This window comes from Thunnus thynnus, chromosome 12 (assembly GCF_963924715.1).
Source record: "Thunnus thynnus chromosome 12, fThuThy2.1, whole genome shotgun sequence".
NCBI classification, from domain to species: Eukaryota; Metazoa; Chordata; class Actinopteri; order Scombriformes; family Scombridae; genus Thunnus; species Thunnus thynnus.
This window is the reverse complement of record NC_089528.1, coordinates 14304116-14328413: the sequence shown is the minus strand read 5'-3', so window position 1 is coordinate 14328413 and position 24298 is coordinate 14304116. Positions and strand designations below refer to the sequence as shown.

Genomic DNA, 24298 nt, shown 5'->3' with positions numbered 1-24298 from the left:
TCAAGCACAAATAAACAAACCACTAAAGGCCACTATGGTAGATTTCAGCCGACTTTAATTGTAAATGTTACTTGCCATGATTTGTTCAACTACACAAGCAACATTCTACTAAAGATGGCTGACTCTTCATTTAACCCCTGCAACATGTGACAACACTAAGGAGTGTGACCCCAGCAGACAATATCTGCTTACACATGGGTTTGAAAGGACAGGAGCCTCACAGAGAGTCTGAATGTATTTCACTTAGTTCTTCTGTTTTTGACTGTCCTGGAGGTGTGAGTTTTGCTGAAGGCTTGCTCTTTATTGTTCTTCAAGTTTATCAAATCTTTTTGTTAGTATTCTGTAGTTCTCTAATGAAAAATAACACCTGAATCTAATTCTTCTGTGATGTGATTTATGTGAGCATAATGTGAAAATAATGTAAGTTAAAGGATTTTAAAAGATATAAATCAACTTCAGTATAAGTAGAGTTTTAAAAATGGTTTTCCTCTAGGTTATGTATAAGTGGCGCCATCCACTGTTCAACTATTGATAATGTGCTGCTTTTTGATTTTTGCCTGTACAGAGATAGTGAGAGCGATGACACATGTGATCAACCAGGGGATGGCCATGTACTGGGGGACGTCACGGTGGTCGGCCATGGAGATCATGGTGAGTGATGAAAAAAATTGTGCAACATGACAAGTAACTGATACTTATTACATACTGTCAATCCTTCCAGTCATATTGTGGAATTCTAGAAAAAAAAACACAACAAATGTCTTTGTCTTTAATTACCAGATATCTTCCAATGACTTGAGAAATATTTGAAAAAGCAGTTTAAGGTTTCAGCTCCAGTTTAGCTTCATATTACTATGCAGTCTAACATCATCCAGACAACTTGACATGTGATTTCATTGGCTAAACAGATATTACAGTACAAAGTGATATAGAGTGACAGGTCTTCTGTTTATCACTAATGAAGCTATCAGCACTGCAACAAACTAACAATCTTTGCAGATTCTGAGGACAATGAAGGACAAAGGCCAAAATAAACTAGTTTGTTTGAACACTATGTGTCATTATGTAATACTGTATTGTTTTTACTGAACGTAAAAAGCTAGAAAATCCTTAAACATGAAGGTCATTGTTTGTGCACATCTTCCTTATCATTTAACCATGGTCTTCCCTTTCTTGTTATTCTCTCCTCACGCTCAATTAGGAAGCATATTCTGTGGCTAGACAGTTTAATCTAATTCCACCAGTGTGTGAGCAGGCTGAGTATCACTTCTTCCAGAGGGAGAAAGTGGAAACCCAGCTACCAGAGCTCTACCACAAGATAGGCAAGTCACATCATTCACACCAAAGTGTCTCCTGAAATCCAACTTTAGAGAATAGATTCAAGGCTTACATCCTCATATCCTTGTCATGGTCCCATCTCAGGTGTAGGTGTGGTCTCTTGGTCCCCTTTGGCCTGTGGAATCATCACAGGAAAATACGAGAACGGAGTCCCAGAATCCTCCAGGGCCTCAATGAAGGTACAGGTTGAATTTCATTTGACCACCTGCATGTTTCACTTACATCCAGCCAGTACAATGATATAATATAATCCGGTTATTTCTGCCTAATTTTGGTGGGAGAAATTCTAATCCATCCACTTTTACTGCTCTTCCAGCCATACCAGTGGCTGAGGGAGAAAATAATGAGTGAAGATGGAAGAAAACAGCAAGCAAAGCTAAAAGAACTGGCTCATATTGCAGAGAAGCTGGGATGTACTTTACCACAGCTAGCCATAGGTAAGTGAAAATATGAACACCCTAAGACCCTCAATTTTCCATTCCTTTTAAAGATAATGAAGAAACTGTTGCTATTTACAAGCAACAAAACAACAAAGCAACACTTTCTAATGTAGCGTTTCCCTATGTGTTTTCTTATACCTTTATACCTTAATACCAACTGTCCAAAACCTATATCCTGTCTCTGATCTATAGCCTGGTGCCTGAGGAACGAGGGAGTGAGCTCAGTATTGTTGGGATCCTCGAATCCAAGCCAGTTAACAGAGAACCTGGGAGCCATTCAGGTGCAAAGACCATTACCTAAGAATGAGTAATACTAAATAAACATTTACAATTACAAGACAGCTTTGCCAGCATTTGATTGTGTGCTCTTTATATGTTTTGTGAACCACAGGTGATTCCAAAGATGACAGGAGGCGTTGCCACAGAAGTGGATCACATACTGGGCAATCGTCCACACAATAGAAAGGACTACCATCATTAGGATGGACCCCCGTTTAGCGAACTATGCTCCAAAAGCTTATCAAAGCTCACTCTCACAGCCATGGCACAATAAGTGCGTGCCCAACTTTGCTCGTGTGTGCACGTATGACTGTGTGTGTGACTGTGTAAAGTGTTCTGCTTGGCTCCTCGTGTGTATGAAGATCAACCAGTACTCATTATCGTAAAGTGAGCTACTTGACAAAGCATGCATGCTACAACTATAGCAGCCAGCCACTGGCCTCAGTTTGAACAACAGCTAGAAGATCAGACAAGAAGTGTGTAAAGTTATCTTCTGCTCCAACAAACTGTGCAGAAACTGCTGAACCACATATTTCAAGATGCAAAATATTAGATTGTTGAAGAGTAAATCTTACTGTAAGCATGGGCCAGCTACTGATTATAATAAGAATGATTTTCTGTGAATTTGGGTGTCAGTGTATTAAGTTTAAAGGCACTTATTGTCCCAAAAGCATCATATAAGCTCATGGCATCACAGTAATACACAACAAAAAGATGAGATGTATCAAATTGTACCCGATGTTCAAGAAATATAATTTACTAGATGGTTGTGATGTGTTAAAAAAAATCAATGATGACATTGTGTAATTGGGCCTGGTCTCAGCAGACTGGATGCAAGGCTAACACTACCCATTGCAGCTGGAGCTGACCTGTCAATGTGATGAATTGTTTTAGTACTGGAAAAATTGAAATTCTGCTCACTGTGTTGTTGCAAATACCAAGAGAGCTAAGTTCAACTAAAATATGTTTCAAAACATCTGTACTGACTGTTATAAATGTTCCTCAATAAGCAGTTATGTAAAAAAAAAAAAAAAAATCATCTCCTTGTGTTTCTTTTTTTCCCTTTTTACTTATGATGCAAAAGTACAGTGGTGTACTTTCCTATTGTGCCCCTTAACCTCCTTATAATTTAAACTCTGCCAGACTTCCTGTCAGTGGTGATAATGTCTGATTCATTTAATTTGCATCTGTGTTGTGGCTAAAACATTTGTCAAGTTAAAGTTGGGGAGATGATCTCCCTAAGGGGAGTTTGTCGATTTAACAAACAAAGCCATGTAGCTCATGAAGAGACTCAGTAATAAATAACACCATATGGACCCCTGGAGTCACTGCACCTGGAACATACTAAATTGTTACCCAATTTCTTACCCAAGAATTCACCCAAATTCTTCCAGATGCCAGTTTTACATAATGGGATTGTCTTTGTCATGTTCTGTCTGTTCAGACATATATTTTGGTGTTGTTCATCAGGTTTGTACATACAAATAAAGAGCTTATAATTCTCATGTGATATGTTTTTAAGATCTACAGTATTTTTTATTAGTTTTATGGAAGCCTTCCAATGTTTTTGTAGCCCAGTACAATAGTATAAATAATATAGCCTCGCTGAAGTAGACTTTTTGTTTTTGAACAGACTGTAAACCCCAGTAAAAACCTGATTGAAACACTCTGGAGTAGTTACTGCTGTTTGTTTGCTGATTGTTGGGTTTCCTCTGTGTTTTCCTGTTTTCTAATAAAAAATAACGCGTAAATGATATATTAGATTTGTGAAAAGTACACTCGTGTTCGAGAATTTTTTCCTCATTTATTTTTTGCTGTATTTTGTTGTTTTTGTGACACTGTTTCCATGGAAGCAAAGGCGGGTGTTTCCGGTGGATTATCCAATGAGCTTTTCCTGTTTGGAAGCGTGATATTTGATTGGCTCCAGGGGACTTCCTCAAACCACCTGCTCGGCTGACGCTCGAAGCCCGCCGTTTACAAAAAACTGCTAAACGATTAAGTGAGATAAAAGCAATAAAGTCTTTCAAGCAACACTAAACTTGCTTATGGCGTCGAGGTTGTGTTAACGTCAACGGAATAAAGTCGTTCAAAATTGCGACGACAAGCCTGCTATTTCAGAACCAAACAGCACGGCTGTTTGTTGTTTGTAGCAGATAGCTAGCCAGCTAGCTAGCCGGATAACGCAGGGGAGGTAACGTTACCTTGTCAACTGTCGTCAACTAACCGCTGTGGCCATTATCTGTCCTAGCAGCTTCTTTGTTTCGACTTGAGGTGAGTTCCATTTCTTATTTTTTCTCATTCCTTTGATCCAAACGTTTGTAACGCAGCAAATCAAATCTTATCTATAAATCATTATTCTCAAAATGCCCCAGTAAGCTGACGATTAGGATACACTATCATACTGCTGCAATCCATTAATTCTCTCTTCATGGGTCACTTATTGCCAACCCCAGCTGGATAACCTAAAGCAATGTCGCTGTCGACTGAGGCTCGTTTTGGAGCAAGCGTCAGAGGTAAAGGAGCAACTATTTGTGTGGTACCCGATCTCTCCTCTGATCTCCTGGAGGATGACTTCGACCTGAATAAGTCCTACCCAAGTGCTCAAAGACCACTGCACAAGAAGAGCCTTTTGGCATTGCAACGTCGTTATTATCCTGGTTCCTTGACAAGTGAGTATGACCATGCAAGACAAGCTGCTCTTTAGGTTGTAGTTGTAAGTAGAGCTGAAATGGCTGAAATCTGCTGGACCCAACTTCTTCAAATGTGAAGATTTGCAGTTTTTCTTTGTCTATCTTAATCAATAATGAAAATAATTTTTAATTGTAATTGTGGAAAACTTTATATATATATTTTAAAGATATGCATCACCAATTTTCTTTTACAGGTGAACATTTGGATGTTTGCAATTCTGTCGCAACCAGAAACCACCAAATCTCCAGCTTGCATCCTTGCTCTCACATTTCTGTTGACACCCTGCCACACCCATCCACAATGTCAGAGACAGAGGAAAGCCTGTTCAGTCAGCTTGTCTCTGGAGATTTTGGGCTGTCGGTATCTCCATCTGTCCTCAACCCAAACAAAGTCATTCTTACCGTAGAGCACAAAAGCAGAGAGGTACTGTATGTGTTTCTTGATATGACCAATGTGGGCTGAGCTGCATTAGGCAAACTGTACTGCAACTAGAGTGCACTGTAAGTGTCTTTTTATGTTTGTTTTTTTTTCTTCAGATTTTGTCAGCCAATGAACAGGCCTGCAAACTGTTTGAGTGCACCGCTAATGAGTTGAGAGGAAAAAAGCTGTCATGTGTCTTGAAGAAAACCACTCAGGTCTTGGAGGAAGCATTGGATGAAGACTTTCTATTAGTGGATGGAACTCTTGCAGCTGTGTCTGGAAAAGTGGTATGAAAACTTAAAAAAAAAAAAAAAACTTAAAATTGCTATGCAGATGCTTGCATTGAAGAATCTGAATATGATTATCTTGAACCACTGTTCAATCAAGTGTGTTTATTCCCTACACTGCCAGTTTCCAGAATGTGTTTTTATATGTTTAAGTTTTGTGTCTTTAATGTGCTACTCTTACTGTAGGTGGATGTTGTGACATTGTCTGGAGAGGCACCAGTGTCAGTGTGTACCCACAGACTGTCACAAAAAGGAGAACACTGGCTTGTCATGATTGAGAATGTGGAAAGGCTTTCAGCTTTTGTGTCCTTCTCACAAGATGTAAGTGCGGGATTTACCAGCCTCATTAAGAGTGTGATTTTTCTTAACAGTATTTTCTCGTTTCCTCTTTTTTAAAAGAATAACTACAATGTTTTTGCATTACTCTGATCTCACCTTCAATTATGTACTACTGGGTAAAATATAACCAGTGTTAACCTATTAAAACTATTTTTGTTGCAACTTTTCTGATGTAATTTCTAGGGCAGTATCCTAACCTGTGACTTGGCATTTGCTCATCTCCATGGATACCACCATCCCGAGGAATTAAAAGGGGTGTCTGTTAAGGAGCTAATCCCCTCTTTACAAATCCCCCTCCACAGTCATGCATTGCCCAAAGTAAGCACACTTTACAACCAAAACTGTCCCACTCAGCTGAGGAAAGCTTCCTTTCATAAGCTCTGCTTTCATGTTTCTGTTTACCAGTGTGCTTCTTAGACACTTATGTAGCATACAGAAAAGAATATATATGCCACAACATTTTTAAGCTCAACTATTTCTTTAAGTATGTCATATCTGACTTTGCTTTCTTTTCTTCTCTCAGATGCTGAGGGTTCAGAGAGTGTGCGGTAAAAGCAGAGGGGGTGCATCAGTCCCGCTGTGTATTAAACTTCAGGGGTCAGTACTGTGTGGAAGACCCCAACAGCACAACAATGAGTCTGGACACACCTGCTCAACAGAGAGTCTCAAAAGAACAGATGAACAGGACAAGCAGCCATGCTCTCCTCTCACCTCCCCTGTTTGCAAGACACACTGTGAGCAACCTGCTGGAATAGAGGCATCCTCTGGTAATGTGTTTAGTTTGATGTCTTTTTTTTGAAGACTAGGCTGACACCTAAAGCTAGGTCACAAAGGGATTAAAAAGACACCCAGTATTATTCTGGAGAAACTGGTGTATGCTTGGGTAGGATAACTGTCTATGTTATCCTACCCAAGCACTTTAACATGAAAAATATACAGAGGGTAGGCAAAATAATGTAAAACCCCGATGGAAAATGACTCAAAATTGAAGTAACTGACAAGGATTGCTAAAAGGCTTGGTTGTTTTAAGTTGAATGCCAGCTACTAAAGTTTAGTTTCACAAGAAATGGTCCCCAATTGTGCTAATATATGCTAAAAACCTAGAAACTGTGTCTAAAGACTCCAGACATTATGTATTTGGACAGTTACACATTTTTTGCTCTTTAGGCTCTGTGCTTCAGCACATTCTATTTGAAATAAAATAATGGATAATACATTAAAGTGCCAAGTCTCAGCTTTAGGTTTAGGTTTATATCAATATTGAAAGAACTGTGTGGGAGATATAACCCTTTTAACACATAGTGCCCAAATTAAAGCTGAGACTTGGCACTTTAATGTAGTATCCATTGTTTTATTTCAAATTGCCTGTGCTGAGACACAGAGCCTGAAGAACAAAAAAATGTGTAACTGTCTAAATATTTACTGTCTGGACTGTACACAAAAGAAGCTGACAAATGTTTATTAATGTCCTTTTCCATTAAGTGTTTTATGGCTATACTTTTGTTGTCAGTAGTATCCTCAAATTAATTTTAAATTTTCTTGATGAACCTATCCAATATGCAGAAAAATCAGTATGGGGGAAACACTGCTTTGAAAAGTGAGACATTGTTTTCCCAATCATGTTGTCGAGTCGATTAACTGTTTTGTTTATTATCAACGTGTGTCTGGACTCTCACAGACATCAAGATGGGCAGCAGCGTCCTCTCCCCCAGCCCTGCACTGGAGTACTCTGGAACAGTTTGGGTTTTTGCCCCTTTGGGTGGTCTCCTCCTGCTCCGACCTGATGGTTCAATCTACAGCATCCACAACCAAATGGCTCTCAGGCTGTTTGGCTACTGCAAGGACGAGCTGCTGGGAAAGGTTAGCCAACACGACCAGCTGAACAAGGCTGTTAGAATTCATGTCTATGCCAACCCTCATTTCTCACTGTGGCTTTGCAATCAACAGAGTGTCACTTTCCTGATGCCTGGTTTCTATGGATGGATGTCTGACTCAGACAGAAAGACCAGACCCTTCCCTGATTCTCAAGTAAAGGCTGGTAAAAGTACAGCTTCATCCAAAATATCAGGGAAATCAGGTCAGTGTTTGAATGTATTTGTGATGTGCTGCAGATAGCTGTGTTTCACAAAACTACTAGCTATGATAAGTCAAATCTGTTGTGTCTTTGGTTAAAAAAAACATGGATATATATATGATATAAAAATATATGATGTGATCATATCTGTCCAACAGACATTTTTTGTGTTTTTTCCCATATGCAAGCCACAATGGTTTCGTTTTATGCCAATGCTCCTACTCTGTTCTTTTACTATGAATTTATTACTGTTAGTGTTCCTAATTTGTCTTGTCATGCAGTACTATTTGTCTGCCCCATGTGTGATTTATTCGTTTCCTTCTTTATCTCATCGTCCAAGACCCTTCCTCACTGGTAGCTGGAGATATGGTCATGGTGCACCAGGCCGTCCTGGGAAGAACCCCAACAGGGAGAGGCAGGATCTTTACCGGAACAAGCACCAGGCTGGAGAAACAGGGCAGCGCTCTGTCTACTCTTTCTCCTCCCGCTGTCACCTCCACACGTGTGGTTGTGTAAGTCCATGTGTGCTCAAGAGCTCAATGATTTCATATACCAAAAGGATGATGAATTTATTCAATATGACAGTCTTTAAAGTGGACAAAAAGGTATATGATGCCAGCTGACAGTAGAATTAATAGTAGACCAAAAGAGCAGACTGCATGTGTAATTCTGGAAATACAGCAACATTATGGTCAAACCTGGTACCCTCTCTGTGTCTCTAACAAGCCAACTGAGACACTAAGTATATCTTTAAATCAAATCTTTGCCTTATCAACTAAGGTCTGTTTATCTTTGTCTTTCTTTATAAAAGTCTGGATCAGAATTGTTTGGATGTTGGAATTCAAGATCAAATTGGTTTCAGCAATTTTGGTTCAGTCTTTTATCACACAATCAGATCAAAGGATCCTGATTGTGTTACAGGAAGGTGAAGATTTCACATCTGTACTATATAATATTATTAAAGGGCCTCTCCTTTGCCACCTGTTGGACAAATAATGTCAAAGCATGTTTGGTCATAAAAGACTGATTTACAGTATATAGTCCAATTTTCAGGTTTGGTGAAGGAGATGAATGAGAGACACAGATGGCTTAAGATAAAGTGTTTGTAAAGGAATTACTATGGCATTGCTGTAGTGTTGTTTATGTCAGTTAATGCGCTACCAAGAGAAACTAATACTCCCCTAGTATTCCACAGTTTTAATAATGTAGTTCTTGCAGTTACATAAATCATAACAAAGTTCCTCAAACAGTTATGTAATAAATTATTGGTTAATAACCCTCGTTATCTTTAATCATATTGACAACACAAAAAGGTTTTTTAACAGTCTTGAGGTTTTATTAAAGCTGATCAAGACCCAGCAGCCTTGAGGCACAGACACACATCAACCTGTGTGCCTCAGGGAAACACTGTCTGCTTAAAAAAAAAAATGCTCATACAACTTCATATTGGCTTGTTAACAAGTACTATATTTAATTATTTTAGTACTTTGTGCATAAGAAATTATAATTAAATGTGAAATTCAAGATAGATTATTGGCTGTTGAATATATTTTTACTCCCTCGCAAGGCAATCATAATGTGCAGCAGCATCTGTTAAGGGTTTAAAACATTATTTATGTAAGTTACCTGTTTGTAGTCTCTACTGCCATCTTCTTCTTGTACAGCAACATAGCAAACATCTAGTACACTTATGAGATTGCTGAGGTTTCCATTACCACTGTGCTAACACAACACACTGGGTTTAGCAGGTAGAACTTAAACAAAACAGTCATACTTCAAACTCAAACCATCCTGTTAATGAAGCACCTACATGTACAAATGTATTTACATTATTATTTGTCATCAAATATCTAGTAACAGATCATTTTCAGATTTTTTTTTAAATTTATTTACAGAAATGTTTGTTGTTTGAACTTTTTTGGCATGAGAATAATTGTATTAAACCCAACCATTGTTTCCACAGGGCTGATGACACTACGGAGCTGATGGAGGAAGCAGCCCAGGTAGCTCCCTGCAGCAGCCACTTGGACAGTGCAGATAACACCCAGGCTCTCCTTAAGACATTTGCCTGGGTGGAACCTCCAGGCGAAGACACCTGCTGCCTGGCTCCCACTGAACTACCACACCATATCCAGGAACAGCAGCTTGGCAGTGAGGTTGAGAAAAGTAATCATCCGGTTATTGAGGTTATCTCAGGTATGATGAGGATAAATTGTTGTGACATCTTTGTTTTTCTTTACATTAGTTTGTCTGTAGTTCTTCTCTACAAATCAGAAATTGACCAGAGCTGCAGTAAATACTCCACAGAAAAAAATCTACTACAATATCTGAAGAAAATTCAAAGAACATTCTAAATAACTTGCTATGTGTAAAAATTTCATACTGTGTGTAGTGAGTTTATGTATACGGAGGGTGATTGTGTAATATGAGCAGTCTGTATTGAGCGTTCTCCACAGTGTGTTCTTTTTTCCCCTCTTTAGACACTCCCACTCAGAACGGACATGCTGTCGTCAGGGTGGGTGGCACCTCCCCTGATGTAGGCAAAGACCACCGCTCATGTGCCTCTATCCTCCAAGATTCCAGCTTTGAGGTCATCTCAATGGGGAGCAGGTGAGAGGAGAGGCTGCCACTGTCACATTTTCTCCACCCCAGATTTAGCAGTAATAAAATATCTTACTGACTTTTTTAGGATTTATTCATCATCCTATCTCGTATGTAATTGTTAATACAACTCATCTGTTACCGTAAGTCAGTGGCCAAGGCAAAAAGCCAAGGAGATATTAATTGTTTCATGTACTTTCAGTTTTCAAGTATTTTTTGATCTAGTGTTGAAGTTCATGTCCTTGAAAAAGATCACAGAAGGTATTAAAAAGTCTTTCATTTACAAAGTCTTATTTAATTTCTCAAAAGTCTTAAATTTCATTACAAAAGTCAAGCATTTTTCTTGTTTGTGATAGGCAGTAACATTAGTTATAGTATCCCTAACATAAAGAAGCAGTAAGGAGTCTGCATCAATTTATAATTATGTATTATATTATAATTAGAAAATTTATAAACGCAACCAACACCCCATTACCTGGTGCCTACATACCGTGAAAAAGTCCATTTTAATTATTATTGTTAAATAATCAGATGTCTAATGGTTAAATTATCAAATGTTTGTACTTAGTAAATCATTCTAGGCCTTATCATGCAGCTGGTTTTCCTCTATACTTTTCATATTTTGGCTAGTATGATGTGTAAAAGGTATTAAATTAGATTCTGTGTGTTATTAAAAAGAGTCTAAAATGTAACTTGGTGAATGCTGCAGAAACCTTGTATACTTTTCAATCGCATCATTTACAAACAAATAACCCTGAGATAGGCCAACATTCAGTTATCTGAGTGCAGTGAAGCTGCTTCAAAATTCATTGACATTCCAGTTTGAGATTTCACGAGATTTCCCTACCTCACTTTGTTAAAATAATTTCATCTGGATATGTTAAATCTGGAAAGATTTGCCAGTCTAGTGCCATATGTTGTTGGTCTTTGTAATCAGTTGATTAAAACTCAATTTCTCAGGTCTTCCTCTGGATTCTGTGAAAAGTTTGCCGGCCACGGTGGTTCTGGTCCATGCCAGGCAGAGGACTCTCATTCAGCACATGTAGTCAACTCAGCCAGCTGTTTCCTGGACCTCAACAGCAATGGTGATCTAGTGACCCGAGCCCTGGCCGACCTAGATCTGAGTGGTAGTATAGAGCTCCTCAGTGGCAGAGGGTACAGTGATGATAACCAACACTCCATGACATCCTGTGATACAGCCGAGCTCCTGCGTACACCATCCCCATGCGTGGTAGGGTCTGACCAGGAAACAGAGCCTGTCGAGACCGGCGACGCTGATGTAGAGGCCAGAAACGGCTCAACTGAAGAGCATCTGGAAAAGGACCAAGATAAGCCGGATCAGTGGACAGGTCTCTCTTCAATTCATAACGGAAAGAGCCAGGAATTCTGTATGCAAATTAACGGTGCGATTCAGTCACTGACAGACATTCCTGCTACGTCTACTCCGAAGAAACAGAAGGTAAATGGACACGACCTGTCCTCAGATTCTACACAGATACTGGAGGGGCAATACGAAGGAAGTGGGTACCACAGAGATGGCACGAGAGTAGGTTGGTATTAAAAGTGTTCACTGTTATTCTAATTCCCTGATAAAAATCAACAATTGTTATATAAAGCAACAAGACTTCATTTTATTTTTTTATCTCTTCAGATGTGCAGTGTGATGTGTGCAGGACTAGCCTTCCTGATGGAAGCTCTATGTTCTGTGTGTGGATAAGCAGGCCTGGTCAGCAGGGGACACTGTTGCAAACAGATGCGTCACTGCCCGACGAATCAGGAGCCAGTCTAGGAGAGGTCAGTGGCTGTAAAGCTCTCTAGTAATAAGTTAGTATAGCACATGATATTTCTTCATCTAAACATAAACATGTCCTACTAATCTGCTTTCAGAGTTTTATTTTATAATTTAATTCCCTTTAGTAGTATGTAGCAGTGTATGTACATATAAAGTGTATATTCATCTGCCTGTTCATTCATCCCTTCTTCAGAGGATTGGAGAGGCCAGCCATGGGGAGGCATTGCGCTCCACCATGGACTTGGATCACTCTCGAGCCTGTGATGGGCAGTTTGAAGAAGAGTACCAGCCACTTAAAGCTGTTGGTAAAGGAGCCTTTGGTTTTGTCTGGAAGGCAATAAGGCGCTGTGATGGACAAGAAGTAAGAAAACACTTTATCAGTGCAGAAACATACCATTCCCATATATACAGTGTGTAGCAATTTTTAGTTATTTGAGATGAATTTTGTAAGATTGTGATGATATGGTCTCTTTACCAAATTGTTGAAATTTGTAGGTGGTAGTGAAGTTTATTAGCAAGTCCAGGATAGTGAGTGACTGCTGGGTAGATGACCCCATGTTGGGAAGAGTCAGCCAGGAGATTGCCATACTGACACGAGTGCAGCACCACAACATTGTCAAGGTAACTTCACATCAGAGCACTTCATTTACAAGGTTTTACAAATTGTCATCAATAATGTTAAACGTCTTTGCTCTACAATTGTGTGTGTGTGTGTGTGTGTGTGTGTGTGTGTGTGTGTGTGTGTGTGTGTGTGTGTGTGTGTGTGTGTGTGTGTGTGTGTGTGTGTGTGTGTGTGTGTGTGTGTGTGTGTGTGTGTGTGTGTGTGTGTGTGTGTCACTAGGTGCTGGAGGTGTTTGAGAATGGTTATTACTTCCAGATGGTGATGGAGAGACATGGAGATGGTTTGGACCTTTTTGAATTCATTGACATGCAGCCAAGGCTGGATGAGCCGCTGGCCAGCTACATCTTTAGACAGGTATGTAAAGGGATAGTTAAAGGGTTTTAAGATAGTATCATCTGACGGGGGAGTGGGCACTGCAGTGTGAGTGGTTATTTGTTACTTTGTTAAACTGGACGCTCTCTCTCTTTTCCAGCTGGTAGCAGCTGCCTTCTATCTGAGGACTAAAAACATCCTACACAGGGACATAAAAGATGAGAACATCATCATTGACAAGTGTTTCCACATCCGGCTGATAGACTTTGGCTCTGCCGCCATGATGGCTCCAGGGAAGCTCTTTTACAATTTCTGTGGCACTCTTGAGTACTGCTCCCCGGAAGTGCTTCAAGGAAATCCGTAAGTACATAATACCTGAGAATCACAAGTGATGTTTGCTCCTTTATATTTAGCAACAGCCCCGTTTTATTGATAGTGTAGGTTAAAGAGGAAATAACTCACTCACTCAAAGCATTAAACCTGCACTGTCTTCCAGTCCTGTATGACTTTTATGACCTATTAACCTTTACAATGTACAGTTAAACTATATGTAGCCTCAATGATACACCAATCATAAAACCATTCACAGAGAATAACTAAAGCAATGAATACAATTTTGCCATGTTTTCTTTTTGCCAGGTAGGAGCTTGTTTTGATAATTGTGTATAATGAATGTGTGTCTTTGTTTCTCTTCTGTAGCTATGAGGGTCCAGAGCTGGAGATGTGGTCTCTGGGGGTTTTGCTCTACACTCTGCTATTCAGTGAGAACCCCTTCTGTGGTGTGGAGGAGATCCTGCATGCCAAACTCAAGCCCCCGTTCCCCCTCTCTCCAGGTATACTGCTGTTCTTTGCTGTTGGCTGCAAAATAGTTTATATTTCATATTGTCATTGGCTACCACAGAAAATTACCATTTCTGTTTCCAAAAACATTTTTTTCTCTCTCTATGTACACCCTCAGAGCTGAATGGTGTGCTATGTGGGCTGCTGCACCCTGATCCCACACAAAGGATGACGCTGGACCAGCTGCTGCTGCAGTCCTGGATCAGCCAGCAGATTTCCCTGACAGAGTACACTTGGACAGAGGTGGTCCCTGCAACTCAGACCTATTGTGAGTTCACTTTAACTAAAGGGTTTGACCAACAATAGCCAGCCATGTTTTCCACTTCAGTTGTAATGAGGTTCCACCTGTGAACCCTGCAATGAAATATTAGTTGCATTATTTGTTTAATTTGCAATGATTTGTTAATTAATTTGTTGACATCCAATTCATGAGCTCAGGACCTTCTCTTCTTTAACAGGCTCTCCACAGCAAGAGTCCAGTCCAAAAGTGTACGTCGGGCAAGGCTTGTTCCCAGATCAGGGTGATGAGACTCTTCCTGATGATGATGATGAGGAAGACGAGGATGAGAGGTTGTCAATGGTGGCCCTGGAAACAGAGCTCCAGAAGTACCTCCGTGATGATTAAAGACTGAATGGAAACTAAGAGGAGCCCAACCGTCTTTCCAATTTTTAGTCTGCAGCATTTCTAAGAGGACACAAAGTGCAAAATAAGAAAAGGGAAGCTTGTTTTAGTCCGTGGCAATAACTAAACACTAGTTTGTCTAGTCTAAGTCTTCTGGAGACAACTAGATTTCTGCTTTTATGAAGTGTAAGGTGCCTTTCTACAATGTATAATGAATATATTTGCCAAGCTGTTGGGTTGGTCAAATGTGCTGGTTGACACATTTGTGATTGCAACACAGGAAGTCAAAACCTCATAATATAGCAGCAGTTTTTTGCTTTTTTATTTAATCTATTGTATTTATTCTTTGAAGTTTGCGAGATCTGAAACATTAAAATCATAATAAGAGTACACAGGGATCCAGCTTTGCCACCAAAATCCACCCAAGTGACCACAACGTTGAGTTGTTTACCTCACAGAAACCATGTAGAGAACTTTGCAGTTGACAGGAATAGTTTTCTTGATCCAGCTTTTTTTTTTAAAATGATTTTAACATTGAATGTTTTAATTAAAATTGTAAGTATATTTACAATATTTTATCTATTTATTTTATACATTAATAAATATTTTACCACAAACGCTTTATTTTTTCTGTGTAATAATTGAGGAATTGATTGCTAACAAGGACTGGAGGAAGTTTTTACTTCTCCTGAAAGCCTTGTTCATTATATCATTTTTATATAGTGAGTGAACACTAAATGATGGCGCTATAATTTTTATTACATTGCTTTTCCGAACAAGGTGACAACAAGTGACTAACTTGGACATCTAGTAAAAAAACATGCAGCTGCTCGACCTGAGTGTATTCTAACTGCAGATTTCCAAAACAAGACATTTTGAGAGTAAGTTGGTGTTGCAAATAGTTTATTTGATCTCATGAGAAGTTGACTACAAAATGTTAAAGATGACAATAAAGTCTAAAACTTATTTCCAGGTAAATTCACCATACAAATTTCAGGTATACTGATATGAATAAGGTGATGGATTTATAGATGAGCAATAAGCAATTTTGCGTTTTTCAGCCGATTATAACTGAAGACAAGTAGATGAACCCAGGTATTTGGAGGACTTGAGTATTTTATACTGTATATATAAAGTTCTATATATGAGCACGTTATACTGTGTGTATACGGCATAAAGTACACTATATATACAGTCATCCTCAAAACTTGAATCCGTCTACTCATTCCAGTCAGCTTTAAAATACTTGAAATTTCACAAAAAACACGAACCAAGCTTAACAGATTACAGTAGTCTGAAAATCAGAAAAAATCCTCTAAATACTACTGTGGCTATTATTATGAGCCAAATACCGTATTTTATATTACATACATTATATATTGGAAACAGCTGAAGAGAAATCATTCAAATGTCTGATAGAACTTTTGCTGCACGCTCTGCAGGGGCCGTTTTCGTCAAGCAAGTAGCGGAACTATTGTTCTCAAACCCTGTTTATAGACGGAAATATATCGTCGACGGACAAGCATGGGCACCACTAGTGCTGTACGTCAGGTGAAACTGAATGCTACAAAACACAACAGTTTTAATATTTTCTTCAAATGTATTTGTTTGCAGTTGTAGACTTTTTTATTTAATGAACCTCTTACTTCAAAAGTGTCGTAGAAACTACAGCCGAGGTTTTCCACAAACCGCTATAACCTTGATGTTTGCTTACTCAGGCTAATGATACTAGAGTTGGTTTATTAGCGTCTCTAACTGATAACTTCTCTTCTATAATTGCTCTACAGTGACCTTTTACTGTTCAGCACTGAGCAACAACAGGGACATGAATTAGGGACACAACTGCTGTTTATATTAATAGATATGATGTCTGTTCCACAGGTTCTTCGGTGGACTGTGAGAAATGCCACCTCCTCTGTATGCAGTCCACTTCAGTTTGGGAGATGGTCCCTGCAGCCACTGTGCATCCGGTGTAGATTGTTCTGTTCCTCCAGCAGCAGTCTGCCATCAGGACAACACAACCATGAAGCAGCTACTCTGTGGAGGAAGACAGTCACAGAACTGTCCCTACGCTCTTTAGCTGATATGGGATTCACAGATACCCAGGCAGAACAGATATATGAGTCTGTGTCCAAAGCCAGAGGGGGAAGTGCTGCCAAACATGCTCTGTCAAGTCTCACAGCTCTGTTTGTTTTGGGCCTCAACCCTTCCAGTGTGCTGAAGATACTGGAGAAATGTCCTGAACTTTACACTGTCAAGGAATCACAGCTTCAGCAGCGCATAGGCAACCTGCGGAAACTAGGTTTGGTTGAAGGTGAGATCATGGTGTTTGTGTAGCAGTATGTCAGTATATTATTCAGGGAATACATGATGTTAAAGCAGTACATATTGGATGCTCTGTATAAATATTACAGAATTATTTTCCCCTATATCTCCCCACAGGAAGTCTTCAGAGAGTGGTGGCCCATTACCCTCAGATCCTTACTGCGCCTGTGAAGACAATAAAAAGTGTGGTGGTGTTCCTCAGAGAGAAGTGCCTGTTTACAGCTCAGCAGGTCACTGACATCCTCAGAGATAGTCCAGCCATAGTGCAAGAGAACCTGGCTCAGCTGGAGTACAAGTTTCAGGTCAGCATTTAAACCGAATGAGACAGTTGGCACTGATGTTTTCATTGGGAAAGAGTGTTTTACAGACATATTTCAATGAGACCTCAAGGAAATTGAAATGAGTCATTGATTCATTCATTTGTAGATCAACAGAAAATTAGCAAACAATTTCATAAGTCGGTAATCAAAAACAATATTTACTAGTTTGAGCTCCTCAGATGTGAGTTTGCTGCTTTTCTTTGTGTTTTGGGCTGTTTGACAGACAAAACAATTTTAAGATGTTACCTTGGGCTCTGGGAAACTGATGAGCATTTTTAGTATTTCCTTAGATGTTTATAGAGTAAACAAATGATGACTCAAAAATACAATCAATATGGATCAATTTATTAAGAATTAACAAGAAAATTAATAAATAGTTTCTGGCCTAATTGAAATACACAATTCTGTTGAACTTGCCATTTTGAGGCAGGCTACAGTGACAATGGTCAGTGCTGTTCTCATGGTAGACAGCAGATTTATTGACTTCCTCAAAACTTGACCACACATCATAGTCAAACAGCCACAGTAGCTGTAAAAGTCAACAAGCTTGTAGAAGGCTTTCTGGTCACATTGACTGTGTCCCAGTTCCAAGTAGATACCAACTGTATACGGAAGTTATTATACTAATTTTAATAGTATACTGTTATGGGTTTTCTTCCATTCACGTACAAGAAATCAATGTACCTAACCACTTTGTACAGGAAATGACAGAAGACTTGCACAAAAGTATGCTAATCAGACTGCAACTTTGGAATGTCACAATCCATTAAACTTAAAAAAAAACAAAAAACAGACAGGAAAATGTGTTTCCAATGTTTCAGTAGTTGTTTTTTCCCCTGAACTGTTGCATGATCCCCCCCCAATGTGTTTATATTTTTTCCCACTGTGAGCAACTATCCCATTTCCTTTGTTCATTGAAATCTGGGACAATAGTGTACATGAACAGCACACTCAAAATCAAGTGTGTTTAGCATGCATGCTGACTTTTTTGTGTTGACTTTATTTAGTCACTTTTCCGGTGTGAACATCTCATGGTCAACACCTGCTTAGAAGTTGTGTGTGATATGGAGGAGGGACACAGCTGTAGTACTCCCTCTGGTGGCCATAATTGAACTCCACGGCTCTAGGGCAATAGTTGCTGTGAATACACTACAGCATTGTGTTATCTGTGGTATGACTTGGCCACAGAATAGAACAAAGACATTCATTCATTTCAGGTTATGGGATAATTTTATTGAGCTGATCCAGCAGCCACCTGATTAGTTCAGATAATAATCTGAAATATATTGTGTCCAGAGACTGTTATGTCATATCTGCTGAGTTACCTTTTATTGTCTATTTGTAAGTATATTGTATTTGCATCTTATATTGTAATGAAATATTTGTCCATATCTTTGTTTTTGTCATTCTAAACTGACTTGTTTTTCTTGTTTGTCGCTTGTAACAACATATATTCATCCATCTCTCCACAGTACGTCTACTTTAGAATGGGTATCAAACAGACGGAGATGGTGAAGTCCAGGTTATTCCGTTTCACCCTGGACGAGGTGCGCTGTCGACATAGTTTTCTGGAGCGCAGGGGCTTGTACCAAACCCCAGACAAGAAAGGACAGACAGCCATCATCAACCCCAAACTGGACAGCATCCTTAACATTGACCAGGACACTTTCCTCACGGATGTTGCCAAGGCGTCAGCGGAGGAGTATGATGTGTTTCAGAGACTGATGGCGAGAGAATGGCGGGAACAGGAGCAGCAGGAGCAGCATGGCAACATCGAAGTCGACAGTGATGACGAGGAAGAAGAGGATGACGAAGAGGAAGAGGAGACTGGAGGCAAGAGTGGCTACAGGAAGAGAAGAAAGAAATGACAGTGAGGGAAAGGACTGAGAGAACTGAAAATAAATTAAGGGGGAAATTACATGATTATAGAAATGACAAAGGCATCGATTATTCTAAGCTTTGTGTGTAGGAACCATAGAGGATTTTTATCTAAAACACACATGGAAACATAATTGTTGCCTGGTTTGTCCCCTCATGAACGTAGCCATGATAGCTACAGACTGAGTGAACCTTCTGGTCCTGAAGTTGATTTCTGTGTTTGTGTAAGTGGCCTCATGCGGATGTGAGATGCAGTGACGTCAATCAATGTTGGGTAAGGCTAATAGATGACAACTCCGTACTGATGAGTTACAACTGTCATGTTTGAACATAGTGAATAATGTATCCCATATATTTGCTTAACTGTCAAAAAATACTTTTCCTTGAAGTGACCTCATAAATAAGTAATTTCAGAAGCTCGACTGTCTTGATGCTTGATGCACTGAAATTAAAAGGAAATGTGAAACTAATCAATGTAGTCTAGATGGTTTTCAAATGAATTCTTACAACAAAGCCCGATTTCAAACATCGAAGGTAGTTGATATCGGAAAAGCAACAGCATGAGGAGCAGCTGAGGGGACGGAAGCTCCACCCTGTTACTATGTGACGGCCAAGTGGCTGTAGCTTTTTGCATCCCTATATCATCCATGTGAGTCAACAAAGAGTGCATCAGATAAGACCAGCGAGTGACTCAAGTTGAACAAAACACCCATCGATTCACAGAAACATTAAGCCTAATGGATGTAAGACACAGACAGGTTTTTCTGCTCTGGACATCAGGTAAGAAAACTCACCTTTGGTCAATCAATAATTCGTCAATAGGTGTGTCTAAGCAAAGTTTAAACTGAACCAAGTGATTTTTTTTTGTGTTTTTGTCCCGGGTGTTTGACCGCAGAACATGAAATCTATTCATGTGCATGAAGGGGATATTTGTGGTGTTCCTTTGAAAAAATAATCAAAAAATGAATTCTTGATGCACCACCAGATACCTTAAAGTCACAATTTATGAATAAAGAATGTAGGGATTGTTTCATCCAATCAGCAACTTAAGTCAGGTGTAATGTTTATGTTTTGTTATTTTTCTCACATTGAGTTATTCATTTCCAGTTTTCTCAATTTGCATTGATTTGCATTTGTTTTCCTTTGCAACATAACACTCACGGTGCAGAGTATATTATTTTTTGCTGTTCATATTTGACATTGATCTGGACTGAATTCATCTCAACTGTACTGTAAAATGCCTTAAGAAGGCCTTTCCAAAAGTCTCATAAATGTAATTTTGATCAAGACTGAATCAGCTAAAGCAGAGTTTGATAAAGTTATACAGTACATTTGTCCAGCCTGCAATACATCAAGATGATGCATACAGTAGGTTATATGAAAATATTGTTTACAGTCCATAGTTCATAATGTAGATTTACTGCTTTTATGCTTCCTCCTGTGAAGACCCATGTTTGCTCATAGCTATAAATAGGTCACAATACCTTGCAGCTTATATAAAATAGTCCCTCACTCAACTTATATCCTATACTGCATATTTGTATGCATTTACATGCATAATGTGGTCCACTGTGGACCACTTGGTAATTTACGGCTGTGTTTTCATCCACAGGAATCTGCTGGAGGAAGTAGTCTACCCCATAAAACACACATCAGTCAGAGCATCTATGTCTCCATCACACTTCAAAGACAACATGATATCATCATTTCTAATTTCAAACCTCACACAGGATTGGGTCGAGAGCCTGCGGAGGTGGCACCTAGAATTATTTTTCATCCCTACCACTGTGGTCACACTTGCCACCCTACTAGCCAACCCTGTTCTCCTGATATGCATCTTTGCGTCCCGTGCCCTGCGTCAGGAGACGCGTTACCTGCTGGTGGCCAACACTCTGACAGCAGACATGCTCTTCCTCATCCTCAACCTGGCCACAGTGATTTGTAATGCTGTGAAAGCTGAGGTACCCTGGCTAGTTTGTGAGCTGATCACAGCTGTCACTGTCGCTGCTTACTGCTGTGCCATCCTCACCGTCACCCTCATGGTGGTCGACACCTACGCTGCAGTTCGCTGGCCACTCCGTTACCATGACTTTCTTCCACCTGCCCGCACCCACTGCATCCTGGTGGGGGTGTGGGTGCTGTCAGCCATATACCCGTTCACCCTGGTGATCTTAATGGAGGTGGGGAGGGGAGATCCCCACGAAACGGTGGCTGTGTGTCTAGCCCTCATCTCCCTCGGCTTCATTCAGATCGAGGACATGATAGGGATTCACGTCTACTTCTTTGTAGCAGCAATCATTTGCACCTTGCTCATTTTTTACTGCTACATTCGGCTCTACATGGTGACGAGGGCCCATGGTATCTGGCAGAGGCGCTTCTCCAGAGCCCGGGTCACGCTGCTGGCCCACGGGGTTCTGCTCCTACTCTACTTTGCCCCCGGCTTTGTTTTCACCCTGGAGCTCTTCCTGTTCCAGGACACAGACATAAGTCAAGATGTCCGTGTGTGGGTCAGCACAGTCAATATGTGTGTTTTTATGTTGCTGCCCAGGGCGTTTGCTCCGTACCTGTATGGGCTGAGGTATAGGGAAATCTCTGATACTCTAGCGCAGCTGCTGCATTGGCACAGGAGACTCAGCCAGACCACAGTGTCATAAATGATTCTTCAGAACTATCCAGGATACATACTCATACAATAATTCCAATGAATTTCCTGTTACCATTAACTTCAATGTATCTATGCCTCCTGTGAGACATTAGGCCACAATGCTGCCTTCATTGTTCCCTGTCTTTGATGTTTTGAGCCTCCCCCCAAGTTGCCCACCAACAAACAAGATGTACCGTCCAGGATTTTTGAAATGCTGAGAGTCCAGATTCCACCCTGTGCAACCCCCATCCCCCTAAGTAATTTTTGAGTAGCCACTAAAAAGTCTATGATTTTGTTTTCACATTTTCTGTATTTATTTGTTATTTTCTGTAAATTTCATGATTGTATAGATGCAGTTTTAAAAACTCTCCACAACACCAGGACTATAATTCTGATGGAGAAATACTACAGTGAAACAAAACAGTCAAATTTAAGAATAATGACTCTTGCTCAAAATAACATGTATCATAGCTGTTGTGAAATGTAAATGAATAATTCAACATCCCAAACAACTTTGTTTTCTCGTGTGATTTTGTGTGTTTAAAGCACTTAACACTTAAATATGCTGAACTACAAATTTGTTGAAGCATCATAATAGCAGTATTTTACAGATAAATCATTCATGCCAAATATGTATTTCATCATCATTATGTAATGTAAAATCCAACAAGAACCTGCTATGCACTCTCAGTTTTATGGCCAGAGTCACAAAGCACTTAACTCCATTTTCTGTCAAGGTCTTGTTTGTCTAAAACTGGATGTCCGAGAAGATCATTAACAAATGACTAATTGAAGAGACTAGCGAAGAGGAAAGAGCCCTCTCCCTTTTTAACGAAAGTTTGGTGAATAGTGGTGAGTCAGATGTCCTCCTGCAGGGACTTATTTCTGTTTCTGCTGTGTGCCATCTGTAACTGGTGCAACTCAACAGCAGATGCTCTGCTGAGCAGAGGCTGAGATATCAAGTGTTGTTTTAAGTATCGATAGCAGAACCAAAAAGAAAAGCTTCCATCTCATGTAAGATCACACTCTGGACATGAGCCCTCTGCTTAGTGAATGCACTCTGTTTCTGTGCTGCTGTTGTGTGTGATCAACTTGTTAGTTCGGAGAATTAACAGAATAAAAATGTGCATTTAATTTAACATTAAAAACTGTCTTGTGTTTAACCATGAACCTGTTTAAGTGACAGAGGAAGTAGAGGGAAAAGCTTCATGTTTGGTGACTCATTCATTGGTAATGAGAAATATATGCAGAAGAAAATTATTAGTGTTAAATGCACCTCATAAATCATGGCATTGCTTCCTCCTACATAATAGCTTAGCCTCTTAATAATGCAAAGTATCTACATTGATAATGGTGATTCTGTATCATATTGAAACCAAATTTTATGGTATTGCCCACCCCTAATTTCTACATTTGCAGGTAGAAAATAAAATTAATTATATTATATTATAATTAATTATAATTATAAATCCCTTTTATATTATAAAGTGTTGACCTGTTTATATGTCTTCATGCCATTATGTATGTCTACAACTACATACAGTATTAGGAATTCTTTATATGGACAAACTACTAGTAGTGTTTTATCTGGCATCAATATTTCAGAATGTTAATATAAGATAAGAAGCTGCAATAAGTTCCACTGTAGGAAATGTGGTGATATTCACAGCATGTGTTTTGAGCAGCCAAATAGGAAATCTTTGTGATAATGAAAATTCAGCTTAAGTCTATCTTCAATTGTGTTTTGTTGTACTTTAGATTAATACCTCCTTATCACTTTAAACTGAACTTTACCTTTTAGATAAGTGACGCTATTCCTGTAGAAATAAAAATCACAAAATCACTGACAGATTTGCACATACATGTTTACTCTCGGCAATGGTGGTTAGCCTGCTAATCTCGTGGTCTCTTATATGCTGATATGGTTTTGTTCTGGTGAACTTGTACAGCGGATACCTGGAGCCCAAAAAACCCTCATCCCCCTACCTTTTGACATAGACATACATGAAAAGACTATACAAAGAGGGCACAGCACGTATCTCTGATTACTTATTATCTCATTGTGCCATAGCATACATAGAATTTTATGTTAATTTTATCAGTGTATTAATTTAGACATGAATACATCCTGTAACTTTCCAAGAAGGAAATATGATGTGTAAATATGACAGTTCACTCCAGTACTGGTAGCACACATGGTGTAAAACTGGTTAGCGGTGCCTTCCTCGGGGAACTCGGTTGGGAGCTCTCAGAAATATTTTGCAACAGGGAAGTTGTGACATCCTTTGTTCTAACTGAACTCCTCCTCCTTCCTCACCTGAAAAAAGCGTGCCACTCATCCTGTTTTAACGTGTCTATAGGATCACATTATACCTATAACTTTTAGATTAACACGATTATGTCTGATATGTTTTCGTTTTTCGTTGTATCCCTATGTGCCCACCATGGAAATCCGAAAGTTGGTATTTTATAGA

General features: G+C 39.5%; 4 protein-coding genes across 9 annotated transcripts in view; all 4 read left to right on the top strand.

Annotated features, from left to right (window-relative positions):
• Positions 1-3567, top strand: part of kcnab1b (potassium voltage-gated channel subfamily A regulatory beta subunit 1b) — a 36086-nt gene extending 32519 nt beyond the window's left edge. For all 3 annotated transcript variants that reach the window (XM_067605701.1, XM_067605703.1, XM_067605702.1), the window contains 6 exons: positions 566-651; positions 1202-1322; positions 1423-1517; positions 1655-1775; positions 1971-2059; positions 2170-3567. In XM_067605701.1, coding sequence (XP_067461802.1) covers positions 566-651; positions 1202-1322; positions 1423-1517; positions 1655-1775; positions 1971-2059; positions 2170-2259 — 602 coding nt within the window. In that variant the 3' untranslated portion in view covers positions 2260-3567. The remainder of the gene's footprint in view (positions 1-565; positions 652-1201; positions 1323-1422; positions 1518-1654; positions 1776-1970; positions 2060-2169) is intronic.
• A 365-nt stretch (positions 3568-3932) lies between these two features.
• pask (PAS domain containing serine/threonine kinase) lies at positions 3933-15274 on the top strand. 2 transcript variants are annotated; one of them, XM_067605699.1, is made up of 21 exons: positions 3933-4328; positions 4511-4726; positions 4942-5171; positions 5285-5455; positions 5642-5776; positions 5978-6112; positions 6318-6528; positions 7473-7654; positions 7742-7871; positions 8209-8380; positions 9832-10064; positions 10349-10478; positions 11430-12019; positions 12121-12263; positions 12455-12622; positions 12757-12882; positions 13103-13237; positions 13356-13555; positions 13895-14028; positions 14154-14303; positions 14494-15274. In XM_067605699.1, exons 2-21 carry the CDS (start codon positions 4528-4530, stop codon positions 14658-14660), a joined length of 3741 nt encoding a protein of 1246 aa, XP_067461800.1. In that variant the 5' UTR covers positions 3933-4328; positions 4511-4527; the 3' UTR covers positions 14661-15274. The 2 variants fall into 2 exon arrangements, with proteins under 2 accessions (XP_067461800.1, XP_067461799.1); XM_067605698.1 differs by having other exon boundaries at positions 6318-6561.
• Positions 15275-16094: 820 nt separating this feature from the next.
• mterf4 (mitochondrial transcription termination factor 4) lies at positions 16095-19650 on the top strand. 3 transcript variants are annotated; one of them, XM_067605696.1, is made up of 4 exons: positions 16095-16199; positions 16539-16971; positions 17100-17284; positions 18775-19650. In XM_067605696.1, the coding sequence occupies exons 1-4, from the start codon at positions 16182-16184 to the stop codon at positions 19168-19170; spliced, it is 1032 nt and encodes a 343-aa protein (XP_067461797.1). In that variant the 5' UTR covers positions 16095-16181; the 3' UTR covers positions 19171-19650. The 3 variants fall into 3 exon arrangements, with proteins under 3 accessions (XP_067461797.1, XP_067461795.1, XP_067461798.1); XM_067605694.1 differs by having other exon boundaries at positions 16111-16208; XM_067605697.1 differs by lacking the exon at positions 16095-16199 and adding an exon at positions 16241-16273.
• A 138-nt stretch (positions 19651-19788) lies between these two features.
• Positions 19789-23079, top strand: LOC137194126 (probable G-protein coupled receptor 148). Its single transcript, XM_067605693.1, has 2 exons — positions 19789-19960; positions 20793-23079. The coding sequence occupies exon 2, from the start codon at positions 20848-20850 to the stop codon at positions 21832-21834; it is 987 nt and encodes a 328-aa protein (XP_067461794.1). The 5' UTR covers positions 19789-19960; positions 20793-20847; the 3' UTR covers positions 21835-23079.
• The last annotated feature ends 1219 nt before the right edge of the window (positions 23080-24298 follow it).

Excerpts from the sequence above, each read along its gene's own strand:
- pask (XM_067605698.1), top strand. The coding sequence starts at position 4,528 with ATGTCGCTGTCGACTGAGGCTCGTTTTGGAGCAAGCGTCAGAGGTAAA. Across the intron at positions 5,456-5,641 it reads CAGCTGTGTCTGGAAAAGTG|GTGGATGTTGTGACATTGTC; the intron begins GTATGAAAACTT and ends CTCTTACTGTAG. Across the intron at positions 7,872-8,208 it reads CAAAATATCAGGGAAATCAG|ACCCTTCCTCACTGGTAGCT; the intron begins GTCAGTGTTTGA and ends TCATCGTCCAAG.
- mterf4 (XM_067605694.1), top strand. The coding sequence starts at position 16,182 with ATGGGCACCACTAGTGCTGTACGTCAG. Across the intron at positions 16,209-16,538 it reads CCACTAGTGCTGTACGTCAG|GTTCTTCGGTGGACTGTGAG; the intron begins GTGAAACTGAAT and ends TCTGTTCCACAG. Across the intron at positions 17,285-18,774 it reads AGCTGGAGTACAAGTTTCAG|TACGTCTACTTTAGAATGGG; the intron begins GTCAGCATTTAA and ends ATCTCTCCACAG.
- LOC137194126 (XM_067605693.1), top strand. The coding sequence starts at position 20,848 with ATGTCTCCATCACACTTCAAAGACAACATGATATCATCATTTCTAATT.